A 13,146-nucleotide genomic window follows, 5' to 3' on the forward strand; every position below is an offset into this window, starting at 1 on the left:
TCCAGAACGCCAGGTGTCATGAGATTCTGCATCAGCCGTTCCCCAGACCTGTAATTCCAAACTCTGCTTGATGGGTTCTAGGATTGGATTTTGAAGATTATGACATTGATGGTGAGGAACGTGATGTGCGGAGCTAGTGTGCATCAGCAGTGAAATCCGGTAAACTGAGGTCCAGGAACATCAAAAATATGTCAATATCCATCTGTGTCAAACAAGAGTGCCAATGCTGGAGTCAGAAAACAACATCACTGAACTAAAGGCTTCTGTTATGGAAGCGCTGGTCACTATTCCATCATTAGAACAGAGTTTTCATTTAATAGAGATCTACTTACCGTAGCAGTGTGTAAGATCGAGCACCCCAACTCAATGTAAAGTGTTGAGGCAAACTCAGAAATGTCAGTGCTAAACTTCTACAACGAAGCAGGAGCATTAAACAAACCAGTTAATGTATTTCTGGTTCAGGATTGGAAACTCCTGCTGCTTACCAATGGAGATGATTGAACTAAATGCTTGTTGTTTAGATGCTATGAAGCACGAGAGTGAAATACTGACCTTCTGTCCCTAGCTTTTACAGGACAGTGGACGCAATCGTCTGGTAAGTCTTTTCCATCACTAGCTCTTACGCTTCTGTTTTCTTGTTTGTGCCTCTCTTCTAATGGCTGCCTGTGATCCCTGTTTGGGGTTAGACATTTTTGGAAACTTGCACGCAGTTATTGAGACCTGCCATTAGCCTTGTTAATACGGTGCACTGAGGTTTGAATTGCTAATGTCAGTAAAGTGCTTTGGGTTCAATGAATGAATGTGCAACGTGGGGAAAATTCTGAAGAGGCAAAACACTTCCCACATGCTGGTTTGCAGTGGGGTATTGCAGGGCTTTAGCCTATGGATCACAACCAGCAGACCACAGGGAAGAGAAAATATGCTGTAGATCACATTCACACCAGGTTTGCACGACCTTTTGTCAGCACAAACCCCTGTCCAGTGTAGTATATAGGAATAGGGAAGTATCCCTTTAAATAGGTTGCGAATTCTCTAGTGGTGCTCACGGTGTTTTGTTCTAGAACAGGGGTCAGCAACCTTTCAGAAGTGGTGTGCCAAGTCTTCATTTATTCACTCTAATTTAAGGTTTCGCGTGCAGTCATACATTTTAACGTTTTTAGGTGGTCTCTTTATATAAGTCTGTAATATAGAACTAGGGTGACCAGACAGCAAGTGTGAAAAATCAGGACAGGTTGTGGGGGTTAATAGGAACCTATATAAGAAAAAGACCCAAAAATCGGGACTGTCCCTATAAAATCGGGACATCTGGTCACCCTATATAGAACTAAACTATTGTATGTATGTAAAGTAAATACGGTTTTTAAAATGTTTAAGAAGCTTAATTTAAAATTAAATTAAACTGCAGAGTCTCCCGGACCGGTGGCCAGGACCTGGGCAGTGTGAGTGCCACTGAAAATCAGCTTGCATGCCACCTTCGGCACACGTGCCATAGGTTGCCTACCCCTGTTCTAGAAGTAGCCAGAAGCCAACCAGAGTAGCTGTGTGTTTATGTAACGATTTTGCCTGTTGTGTATGTTCAGTAAATGCAATTATTTGGACTCCATTGTGCCCATGTGGTTCCTACTTATTGTGTTGTGTAAAGAGCAAAACACACAACAGGGAGGAAACTGTAGTGCCATATATAGTCTCAACCTCACTTCCTCTGGGTAATTAGAGGCCAGTGCAGCCCCTAAAGTGGGGCCAGCACTGGTCTAGAAGGGGGCATAGCCAGAATGTACAAGTACTGCCCTGATTTAACACTTCAGCCTCAGTGGCTCCTACTATAAATTCCCCAGTAGAAATTCCCAGGAGGGAAGCCCAAAGGAAGGTAGCAAAGGGCACTACCATGTGTATTTTCCTGGGGCAAAAGCCCCTGAGTCCAAGGGACCTCTCTAGTGCAGCAACTGTTATATGTTGCCTCCCTGCACCAGCGTTAGTGATTCTGACCCTGTATACGTCAGTGTAAAACAGCCTGCAGTAAGCCCTTGATGACCGGTTCTCTCTAGCATTATCTCCAAAAGCATTTGCTTTTCCTTGGGAACCTCCCCAGAGACCCTACTTGCAAGTGGCTAAAAATCCTTGAATTTCAACTGCGAAGGAGAATAACGTTCAAGGGGACAAGAAAGTCCTGAGAACAACCCAACAGCTCAGCTGCAACACGCACCAAAGGGGAGTCCTACACTGAGCAGCTTCAAATGCCTAAGGAATCTGTCAGGAGACCAAAACGGCTGCTCTGGAAATATCAGGCATAGTCTGGCAATCGGGATCCTTTCCAGTACAGTATGAGTCAGTCAGAGGGAGGGGGATTACCAGCCCCAGTGCAATCTCACGATGACTTTTTTTGGAGAAGGTGCTGATTTGAGTCTGACGCCCTACCCCAAGGAAAATTTCATGTTGACTAAGAGTACTGGCTTGACAGCCCTTGGAGACTGAAGCCCCTTATCTAGCCGTAGAAGAGGTACAGCATGGTGCCGCACGCAGCCAAAACAAGGTGCCTCACACCTCCAGCCAAGTGGGCAAAGGTGGGAGTTCATTCCGCGTGACCCGTTACATCCTTGGCTTGTGTGCTGGGACTGCAAAGAAGGGGGTCAGTTAGGGTTTGATGTTCAACAGCTCCTAATTAAGTCAGTGGGAGTTGCAGGTTTTCAACACCTCTGAAAATGAGGGCCTAGATATCTCCTAGCAGGTGTGGGAGGTGGGAGATCTGGTTTCTTCTGTTGCTGGCTCTGTCTCAGACTCACGGTGTGGCTTTGGGCCAGTAACTTAGTTTTTCTGCTTCCCCATCTGTGGAATGGGGATAATAGACTTCCTTATCTCACAGGATGGTGACATAATTAATGCTTGCAAAGCACTTTGGGATCTTCAGACAAAAGGCGCTATAGATGAGCAAACTGCTAGCAGGTACTGGCACTGTACAGCAGGACCCCATTAGCTATCAAAGTGTCTGTATCAAAGGTAATGAAGCTGTCAGTTTCACAAGACCCAGGGAAGCCTTTATTATTCCCATTGTGGACCTTGCCAGGGATGGCCATGCATACACAATAAATTGCCCCCTAGCTGAAGAAATTTATGTTTCAAATGGCTGAACAACACTATATCTTTTGAGGCATAAAAATGGAATAATGTATCACACACGGAGAGAAACATTACAGTCGCTTACATTTCTGTTTTCTTAACTACGGCCATGAGTTTTCATGAAAGCAGAACAGCCTAAAGGGAGCAGATTCTAAAACAGAAAAAGAATGCATTAAAAATTTAATGCCTTTTCTTTTGAAATAGTCTCTTGTTAAATTTCACTAGACATCAGTCGATTTTATGAGCCCCGTTTTTACTTTACTTTTTAGACGCTGGAAACTCCACAGGTCCTTCGCAAGTCGAGCGTACAAAAGTGAATGTGTGTTTGCAAGTGCAGGCACAGCCACTGTCCTCAAAACAGGCTTTCTGTTGCTGAGGAAGCAACCACTCGTGATCCTGCTTTAGTCTAATTGCAACCTTCCAGGACAGCAATGTTGTTAACGCATTAGTTATTTCTTCCAGCTGTAGTTGGCATTTTCTCCTCCTGCCAAGGTTCAAGCTGTCTGCTCTCATTCAGCTGTTGCTGCCTTGATCAGTTTGAGAGGACTCGTCTAAGCAACACAGGGAACACCTCATACAGAAAGAAAGGGGAAATCCACTCCAGAGGCAGAGGGCTTATGCAAGGCCGAAAGCACTAGCATTCTAGGTCAAATGCACCCCACCAGTCAAGAAGGTTTTAAAGAACTCCTGTGGTCACAAACATCTCCAGCCCTCTACACCTGTGCAGATTCTCAGGCCTGGGGGGTGGCCTCTTTAAAAGGAGGCACTCTGGCTATTGGGGGTGGTGACCAGGATAAGAGCTGGAATCCAGAGAAGTGGGTTACTTGTGAGGAACAACTTGGGCGTACTGTCAGCCTGAGCCCTCTAAGGGAGGGTTTGTTTATTTGATTGAAATACCCAGCACTAACTCTTGACTTGACCCCTAACCAAGCCCAGGGTAGGAGCTGAGACTTTCTGCACAGCCTGAAAGCCTGTGTCCCCTCTTTTGTATAAGGGGAAGGGGGCTCTGGCCTTGGAACTACTGCCTTTCTTGTTTTTTACGCACACCCACACCCTGTGCCCCAGAAGGGCTGGACTCGCTAAGAAGTACAGCTAGAGGGCTATACTCTATGTCCCAGGACTGGCCCTCAGAACTCCTGTTGCCTAGGAAATTATGTATGATGTAAGCCAGGTCCCTGCCTTCCTTCTACTCAAAGGGCAACCTCAAGACATAACCTTTGACTAGGGTTACCACCCATCCAGGTTTTCCCAGGATCCTCCCTCTTTTGAGGGAGCTATTCTGAAAATTGTCCCCAATGGATTTAGGAACACATTGAATGTCACTGAGACATGTGCTCCTAAATCCCTTAGGCACGTTGAAAATTCTTCCCCCTTAGATTTTAAAGTTACCTAGGGGTGACAGGCCCAAAATGCCTGTGTTTTTAGGTTCCTTTTTAAATTGAGTGTTTTCTATTACACCTGTTTGAAATGGAACCTTGTGGTGATTCTATTCCAATTCTTCCCCAGTTGTGCTCTGTGTGAGCATCTTATGAATGCAGAGACAAAACTGATTTCCGGAAGAGCAGCTAACAAAAGGAAAATGATGGCACATCCTCCAGAAGGCTTTAGTATATAAACTATCATTAAGTGGTTCTAGCGATCTCCTGTTGGCAAGTACCCACATTTAAAAAATCAATAACACATGAAATATAAACATACTATTAATGAGGACCTGTTGGGAAACACGGGGGGGGTTAATTAGTTGCACTTTAGCAGCTGTGTCTGTGAGACACACAATTATGTCTTTTTCCTTGAGAAAATGCTAAATGAGATATCTCCGGACCAAAAGCTGCATTCTTTTCTGCCTGGAAAATTCATTGCCTAGCCTTGTTCCTCTCTGGCATTTATGCTTGTGGTTTTTCCAAGTGATAAAGGCCCTGATTCAGCATTGCATAATAGAAATGCTGAATAGAGTCAGATCCTGCAACCCTCTCCTCTCATGAGCCACCTTTACTCATGCAAGCAATCCAAGTGATTTTTAATAGGGACTATTAATAAATAGTATAAATTAATAATTAGTATAAATAAATGAATAAAAACTTCTCCCTTAGTAATGGGTTTGCAGGCCAATCTCATTACCTTTAGACATGAACCCCTAGCTAACTGTTCCATGATTTAAAGAAACAAGGCATTTCAATCAGGGAAATCATTTCCCTGTCCTAATGTCCTGCAGTAAGGAAGATGCCGGGTCCAATCCTTCACATGTCGATGACATTCCTCACTGCCATAGAGTGAAAATTATACCGAGTGTGTTTGGGGACGTGAAAGAGAATAACTAATGCTACTGTCTGCAAGGAAAGCCCCCTAGGGTCTGTTGGATCCAGGACACCTGTGTGACTTTCTCACTCTTTTTTTCCTGTGTGTTTAAACTGCGTTAGCTCAAAATCGGAGATGGGATTGAGCTGCAATGTTTGGACCTGAAGCTTCCCAAATTTCAGGTTCCCAAATTGTGGTCTTGTCTCCTATCCATTCAAACTGTATTTCCAGCAAATGAACCATACACAGATTCTAGCTAAAATGGCTTCTCCTTAGCTGTATTCAGCCCCTCTGACCCTGAGGTATCCCATCTCTGCACTTGAGACTGGTGGACAATCTTGCCTTAGAGGTTGGCCCTGTGAGGTGGAACACTGTATTGCCGATGTCCAAAAAATTCTCCCATACTCTAGGCATGAAATCCTGACTCCATTGAAGTCAATGGCAAACTCCCATTGACTTGAATGGGGCCAGGATTTTACCCTAGTTTTTTATTATAGAAACATAATGTCCATAACAAACAAATTAACATAACTGCTTCAGACTGGCTTGAATTAACCAGCCTGTCTTCCCGCATTGCCCCCAATCCTGACCTCTTCAAAAGTTAACAATTCAACCTCTTCCAGAGGAGCTACGTCCCCATCTCTGGCTGGTCACTGCTGACTGGTTGTTTGTGGGTCCAAGCTGTTAAAAGAACCTTTCCTAGCATGCATTTCTGGTAGGCGACCCTCTATGTTTGGTTGGGCAAGGCAAGTGCTGCATCAGATGTTGAAGAATGCACTTCAATCTCTTCTACAGGATTTTTTAGTTCCTATTATGTCAACTTATTTCCAAGAAGACGACATATCCTCCCACCTGAAATCCTTCTCACTTTTCAAACGGGCCACAAAGCTTCTCCCTCCACTCCCCCCAATCATCTTCCCTTCCAATACTTGTACCAGTTATTTCTGTGTGCTGTGAGGCTTGCCCTGCAATGTGGGAACATCCCTGCTGAACTATTTCATTCTTAGCCAGAGTCAAGGGCAGAGTCAGTCTTGCACCGAGAATGAGCTTTGACTGGCTTACCCCCTGGGAATGGAGGCATTTGAAAAGCCGAATCCTTTGTTTGCCTACCTCCAGATGTGTCCACTGATCAGATATATACACACACACTTTATCTTTAGAGAATGTGGAGACTTGGGAAATGTAAAGGTGAAGTTAAAAGCACCATTTGAAGAAGAAATATTGCCCGTGATCACTGAATGGTTCAGAATGTTTTAGGGTGAATAGTGGGGCTGCTGAACTCATGACCTTTGTTCAGTGCATTTCGCACAGCTGGGGATTTTATATTCACGGAAATAGAAAATTTCTAGAGTTTTAAAATGTGGGTAGACGAGGCTCTTTCTTCAGAGAAAAACTTACAAGAGTGTAGAAAGGAGAATGCACAGAAAAGAGTTCGCATCAGACCCTGGTGGGGATGGGAATGGATTGTAAGGGTATGATTTGACTTTTTTGTGAATCTGTGGGTCCCCACCACCTCTTGAAAATCAGGTCCTGGAAGTCCCAGATTGGGACTATCCCAAAAACAGAGGAACACAAAATTAGCAAATACTTCCATAAACTTGGCTGTATGTCACCATGTCCACAGGGAGTCTGATGTGGACTCCTCAGTGAAAGTGTTACGGATCGGCATTTGCTTTTACTAATGAATGTATATGCTGCAATATTCATAACGACTCATGGGCAAACCTCAAGAGGGTTGGGTTTGGGTTGGGAAAGCTTCTGGAAATAATGCAGCTTTTCCCAATGTTACCCAACCACTTAGCTGGAAATCTTGTGTGTGAGCACAGCGTCTATCCCGTGATGATTAGGACTTCTGGTTTCAGAGATACTATGAGAATATTTTTTTTCTTGCAGTATGTTGTCTTGTGGTAGCCTTCCCAGCTACAACTAGGGTGTTAAGAGAAGTGTGAAAACAACCTCAAAAATAATTTTAACCAAATTTCATCATCCCACCTCCTTCCCTCCACCCCCTCTCACCCCCACTCCCCCAAATTCCTAGTTCAAGTTCATTTAGAATGCTGGACAAAAGTTTAAAAAATTTTTATGTCCAGGGCAGGGTCATCAATCCTAATTGCAGGTTGCTAAAAATTCACTTGAAGTTGTGTCTCAAACAGTATAACCAAACTTTTCTGTGAGGGACTATGAGAAGCCTTGTCTCAATTTCCATGTTCTGACAAGTTGAACATCTGATTAGATCTGGTTGGCCAGCGGGACTGGAACTGATGAGATAAGAGTCCATGTCACTACCCAGTGAAATAGTCTCCGGGGTTAGAATCTTTCTACTTAAAGGGATACTGACAAGATTAAAAATATATACCCATTTTACCAGAAAACCCACACTTTATAAGTATTCAGCCCAAAGAATTTGTAAATTAAAATCTATATACCTTCTCCACACATTTAAAACATTTTATTTAAAAATAATAGTAAGTACAGCATACGTATTTGTGATTATATGGGCAGAACTGATGCACATTGGAAATAATACTTTTAGAACTGCAGACAGAAGTATAACCTCAAGGGACATGGTAGATTAGCCCTTGTGGATATGTGACCTATACAGAAAGAACAGAAAAAGAAATGCTAAAATGTTCTATTACTAAAAATGAACAGCATGTGAAGTGACTGCTATTTTCATCCCTATTCTGTTTGGAATGAGAAATAGGAAGAGATGGTCGAATAATTCCATGTAGCTTTTTTTGTCTCTTAATACTGAATGCTGTGTTTTCTGGCTAGGATTATTTCAGAGAACCTGATTATTAATATTAATACTGGGGTAGCATCTAAAAATCCTAGAGATCAGAGCTCCATTGTGCCCAGTACTGTCCACACATAAAACAAAAGGAGATTTTTACCCTCAGTGTTGTGGGGTTTTACCTTACTCCTAGAGTAGTCAAATTGATTTCAGAGGGATTACTCATGGAGTAAGAGACTACACAACAGCCTGCTGGTGGAAAAATTTTGAATGAAACATTGTCTGGTTGGGAAACTGGGTTTTGTCAAAATCATAAGAACATAAAAATGGCCATACTGGGTCAGAACAATGGTCTATCTAGCCCAATAGCCTGTCTTCTGACGTGCCCATGCCAGGTGCTTCAGAGTGAACAAACAGAACAGAGCATGGGGTTATATCCCTGACCATTTTGGCTAATAGTCATTGATGGACTCGTCCTCCATGAACTTATCTAATTATTTTGTGAGCCCAGTTGTAGTTTTGGCCTTCACAACATCTGCTGGCAACAAGTTCCACAGGTTCACTGTGCGTTGTGTGAAGAAGTACTTCCTTATGTTTGTTTTAAACCTGCTGCTTATTAATTTCATCAAGTGAGCCCCTGTGTTTCTTGTGTTATGTGAAGGAGTAAATAATACTTCTTTATTCACTTTCTGCACACCATTCATGATTGTATAGACCTCTGTCATATCCCTTCCAACTTTGGTCATCTCTTTTCTAAACTGACTAGTCCCAGTCTTTTCAACCTCTTCTTATATGGAAGCTGTTCCAAACCCTTAATCAACATTTTTCTCAGGAAAAAATTTGGCTTTGGCTGTTTTTCATTGGAGGAAAATTATATGAAATCTTTATTTCAGTTTGACCCAAAGAGAAACATTAATATATCTCTACATCTGCCTGATACACCCTAGTGACTCATGGGAGTTGGAGTCCCAGGTTGTTCGTGTCCCTATTCTGCCCTGTGGGCCTTCCTCTCTTGCCAGACTACATATCCCACCAAAGTGTCCCCATGTTGAAAATTCCATTTTCCAAACCACTCTACTCAGTGTGAATATGGGTTGCAGATTATGACCCAAAAAATTCCAGGGCTACATGCTCCTGGAGCTCAATGCCCCGTGCTTAGAGAATGGAGATCTAAATAATGCCAGAAATTGCCACAAGAGCTTAGGTTCTAAGGGAAAATGATCTGTATAAAAACAAAAGTTAGGACAGCCGAGTTGCTAAGAAGTGCCCCTGAAGCTGAGGGGTTCTGTGGACCAGGTGTAGCTGTACTGTACAAATATACATGTGTGGTTCTGCAAGCTTGACCCTCACATTAGAAAAGGGCTCATACTTCAACCTGAATCAGTTTTTGTTTCCAAACAGTCACTGAAAGAAGGTAATTTAAAGGAAACAAACACACCAAAAACGACCTTCACACTGTCAGCTTTCTTTTCAATGGCCATGAGTTTAGAAAGACAACCTACATCTAACTCTTGATTTGAAAGGGAATGATTTTTTTAAACTACAGCAAACACAAATGAGGACTAATGTCTAACTCTTACTTTATTAACACAATAGGAAAAAATTCTGGGGAATTGCACTTGGAAATACATTGACTATAATATGTGTAAATTAATAAGCACTTAGTATGACACATTGAGACAGAATGCTTTTCTTTAATGTGATTTTCTACCTCTATCATAGCTAATAAAATGATTTTAATTATTAAGAAATCTCAAAAAGGTAGGAAATTTATTGTTTGAAAGCATAAAGATTTATGTAAAAAATTCTGTTCAAGATGTTTAATAACTTCACCTACTCCCACCCATCCCTCTTCCTCAAAAAGTTCTGTATTGGAAAGTAGATAAGAATTTTCCCTCCTGTTCAAATCAGCATTTGAAAAATTAAAAAAGCTATTAATTTCTTTCCCCTTAATGCCTTAGAATTCCCTACATTCCATTCTAGTCAGCTCTCAGGGTGAAATTCACCCCAGTACAGAGGACTTAAACAAGGATCCTAGCAGAGTTTTAGTGCCACATAAACTCTTAAAGAGGAATTAATGCACCGATCTGCTTTAATTGGATTACTTGCAAAATTAATCATGTGTTTAAATGCTCGATTGAAGCCTAAATGGGATTTAAAGGGGACAAGGAGAGGATTCTTTAAAAATTGGGATTGTACCTGATTTTCCTTCTTCATGATGGTGTGAGACGGCCTGAGCTGTTTGTGGGTTTTGTTGTTGGTTTTTTATTTTTTATTCTTGTAGTTTGGACTGCCAAGGCCGCTCCTACTGGAGTTTTGTAGGTCTCAGCTCAAATGTACTGGGAAATTTTGTGCCCTAATTGAAAGGTTGAGGGATGTTCAACCTTTAACAAAGACATCCTTTACGTAAAATATCACTTAGTCATGGACGTTAAGTAGGGATTCACAAACAAAGCATTTTAAACAAGCTGGCTGCGGACTCCAACCCTCAGTTGTTTAACTTTTTCAGTCTTGGCTCTTGTGATGTTATTTCACCAGTCCACCATTCACCATAGAGTTTTCAGGGCAGACAAGACCTAGGGTCAACTCTACACTTAAAACGCTTGCATTGGTGCAGCTGCGCCGATGCAGTGCTTTAACGAAGACGCTGTATGCCGACGGGAGAGAACTCTTCTGTCGGCGTAGTTAATCCACCTCCCTGAGAAGTGGGACACACTGGTCTCATGTAAAAATGAAATAGGAATTTAAAAGAAAATATTTCAGCCCTTTTTAGAAAAATCATAAAGAAGCAAATAACAACCCCCTCAAACCCACAAATCCACGTTTTTCCCCACCGTAAGTTACGTACAGGGTCCTGTGGGCCTCTCTGCACTTAGTGAATTCCATCATTCCAGAATAAATTACATTTCTTTGAACCACAGTTTCAGCATAAAAACAACTGCAACTTGCACCCCGTGGTGCTTTTTCATGATAAAAAGTTTAATAAATATCTAGTAAACTGCAATTATTTTTGTTCTATCTTTTAAAATTGTCATTACATGACCTATAAGTCTGCATTTTGCAGAAATGTTCACCACTCTGAATAGTAGATTGGATCAGTAGATTAGCTTTCCCTTTTCTTACACACGTAGCCTAGATACCTTAACTTGCGCTAGCATTAGTGTTGCACTTGTGAAGCGTCAAGGAAAAAAAGTAATGTGCAACCCTTGTGGAATCTTCAATTTCACAGGTATTGGTTCCTACAGACCCAGCTCTGTTTCCTGTTCCTGCAACACGTAGCGTATAGGAAACTGATCCTGAGAGGTATGGTGCACCCTGTACATGCAGGAAGCACTCAGCACCTGGCAGGATCAGGCACTAGGTCTATTAGCAATGAGACGATTCAAGTGTTCTAAACTTTAGGCAAGAAATGATATTTGCAAATACGTTTGAGCAGCTTCCGCTTTAACTCCGCACCATTTCATTATTTTAGAATGCATCCACCCTATGCTCACTGCTTCATCTGCATTGGCTCCATCAGCTCCTTGGTTCTAGTGCACAAGGAGCTAACAGTGGAGGCAGTACTGACCCTTGTAGCTCGCCCACTGTAGAATGCTGCAACATGCCGTACATTGGTGTGCTACAGTTCAATTAGCACAAGATGGCTGCAAATAGTTTTGCCTTCTAGATTTTATTTTCTCGAGGAGGCAGTTGCTTCTGAGACAGACCTCTGCTCTCTCTCCCCTGTATGAAAGGAAACTGGATCGTAGTTTTGAAGAGCTGCATTAGGCTCCGTTTGTGATAAGCTTTGGACTTGGCCATGAATTATGATTATTTTAAGAGACTTTATTTAAAAAAAATCACATTGCAATTCTTCTGTAATTCTTTAAAACGTCCTGGTAACTAACTCTTTTCCAGTTTCTCTGACACATTGTATACATTACAAAACTGCAGGGACGTGAGTTGCTTTCACTTTCTTGTGACATCAGGAACTTTAATGAAACAAACTCCGAATAGCTTTTAAAACAGCTATGAATGTACAATATCTTTAGGCCATTCCAGTATTCCAAGGTCTCCGTTTGCTACCCTAGCACATGTCCTGTTTTGAGAAGGATTTTAAATGGCTCCTTCTCTTTTTTGAAGGCTCTATTCTGTTTTGACACTTTGAAAAAGAAAGAGAGAGAAAGCAAACCCTTCAGACAGGTGTCGTTCTCCTGTTAACCATATTGATGTGGAGTCCTTCTTTAAATTCCTTCTGAAGAAAGTTGTGGACCTGCAGAAAGCTGGCTTCTTGGTCCGCATGGTAACTGGCTGCAGTTGTAACCTTCAAGGGCTCTCTGGATAGAGTGTACATGGAAATTTCATTCATAGGGATGGAACTGGCAATCTTCATGCCAACTGGAGAAACGTCCCTAGACGGAGAAGGCTCTGTCGATCGAGAGCTTGATCTGGATCTCCTCCTCCTGTATCTATAGCTTGGCATCCTGGCATAAGGGGAAGAGGAAGAAGTCTTAAGGAATTCCCTCTTGGTTTTAAATCTCAACTCTTTGTTTTTCTCAATGTAAATGTTCACTGCCAATACTCCTATGGTTTCAGCCACAATAAAAGACAAAGCTCCGAAGTAAAAAGACCAGCCGTAGTTGTAATGGTTCTTTTTGTCCTCATCTCGCTTGTCACTTGGGTCACCTGCATTGCTGGATATATAGACAATGATCCCTATGATATTACTTAGTCCTGGAAAAAGAAACAACAAATTAGTCTTTACGGGTGGGAAGGCAGAAACTCAAACAAAATTGCCCTCTAGATCAGAAAACTTAAAATTGCTACAAGGCAAGATTTCATTTATTTATAGTAAAACAATATATCAGCAGTCATAAACTTAAAAACAAACCCAAAAGTTTGTCTGGGGGGAGGCATAAAAATATCTACTAGAAATTAGAGACATGATCTCACCGAATAGTTTATAATAACTCTTAGAAAGCCTGAGCCAACCCTCACTGAAGTCAGTGGAAATATTTTGATTG

General features: G+C 42.0%; 1 protein-coding gene across 1 annotated transcript in view; it reads right to left on the minus strand.

Annotated features, from left to right (window-relative positions):
* Positions 1–7,843: 7,843 nt before the first annotated feature.
* Positions 7,844–13,146, minus strand: part of CACNG4 (calcium voltage-gated channel auxiliary subunit gamma 4) — a 63,162-nt gene continuing 57,859 nt past the window's right edge. Inside the window, exon 4 of the mRNA XM_005282933.4 lies at positions 7,844–12,856. Within this exon, the coding sequence (XP_005282990.1) occupies positions 12,318–12,856 (539 nt within the window). The 3' untranslated portion in view covers positions 7,844–12,317. The remainder of the gene's footprint in view (positions 12,857–13,146) is intronic.

The sequence above is a fragment of the Chrysemys picta genome, chromosome 12 (assembly GCF_011386835.1).
Source record: "Chrysemys picta bellii isolate R12L10 chromosome 12, ASM1138683v2, whole genome shotgun sequence".
In the NCBI taxonomy this organism is placed as follows: domain Eukaryota; kingdom Metazoa; phylum Chordata; order Testudines; family Emydidae; genus Chrysemys; species Chrysemys picta.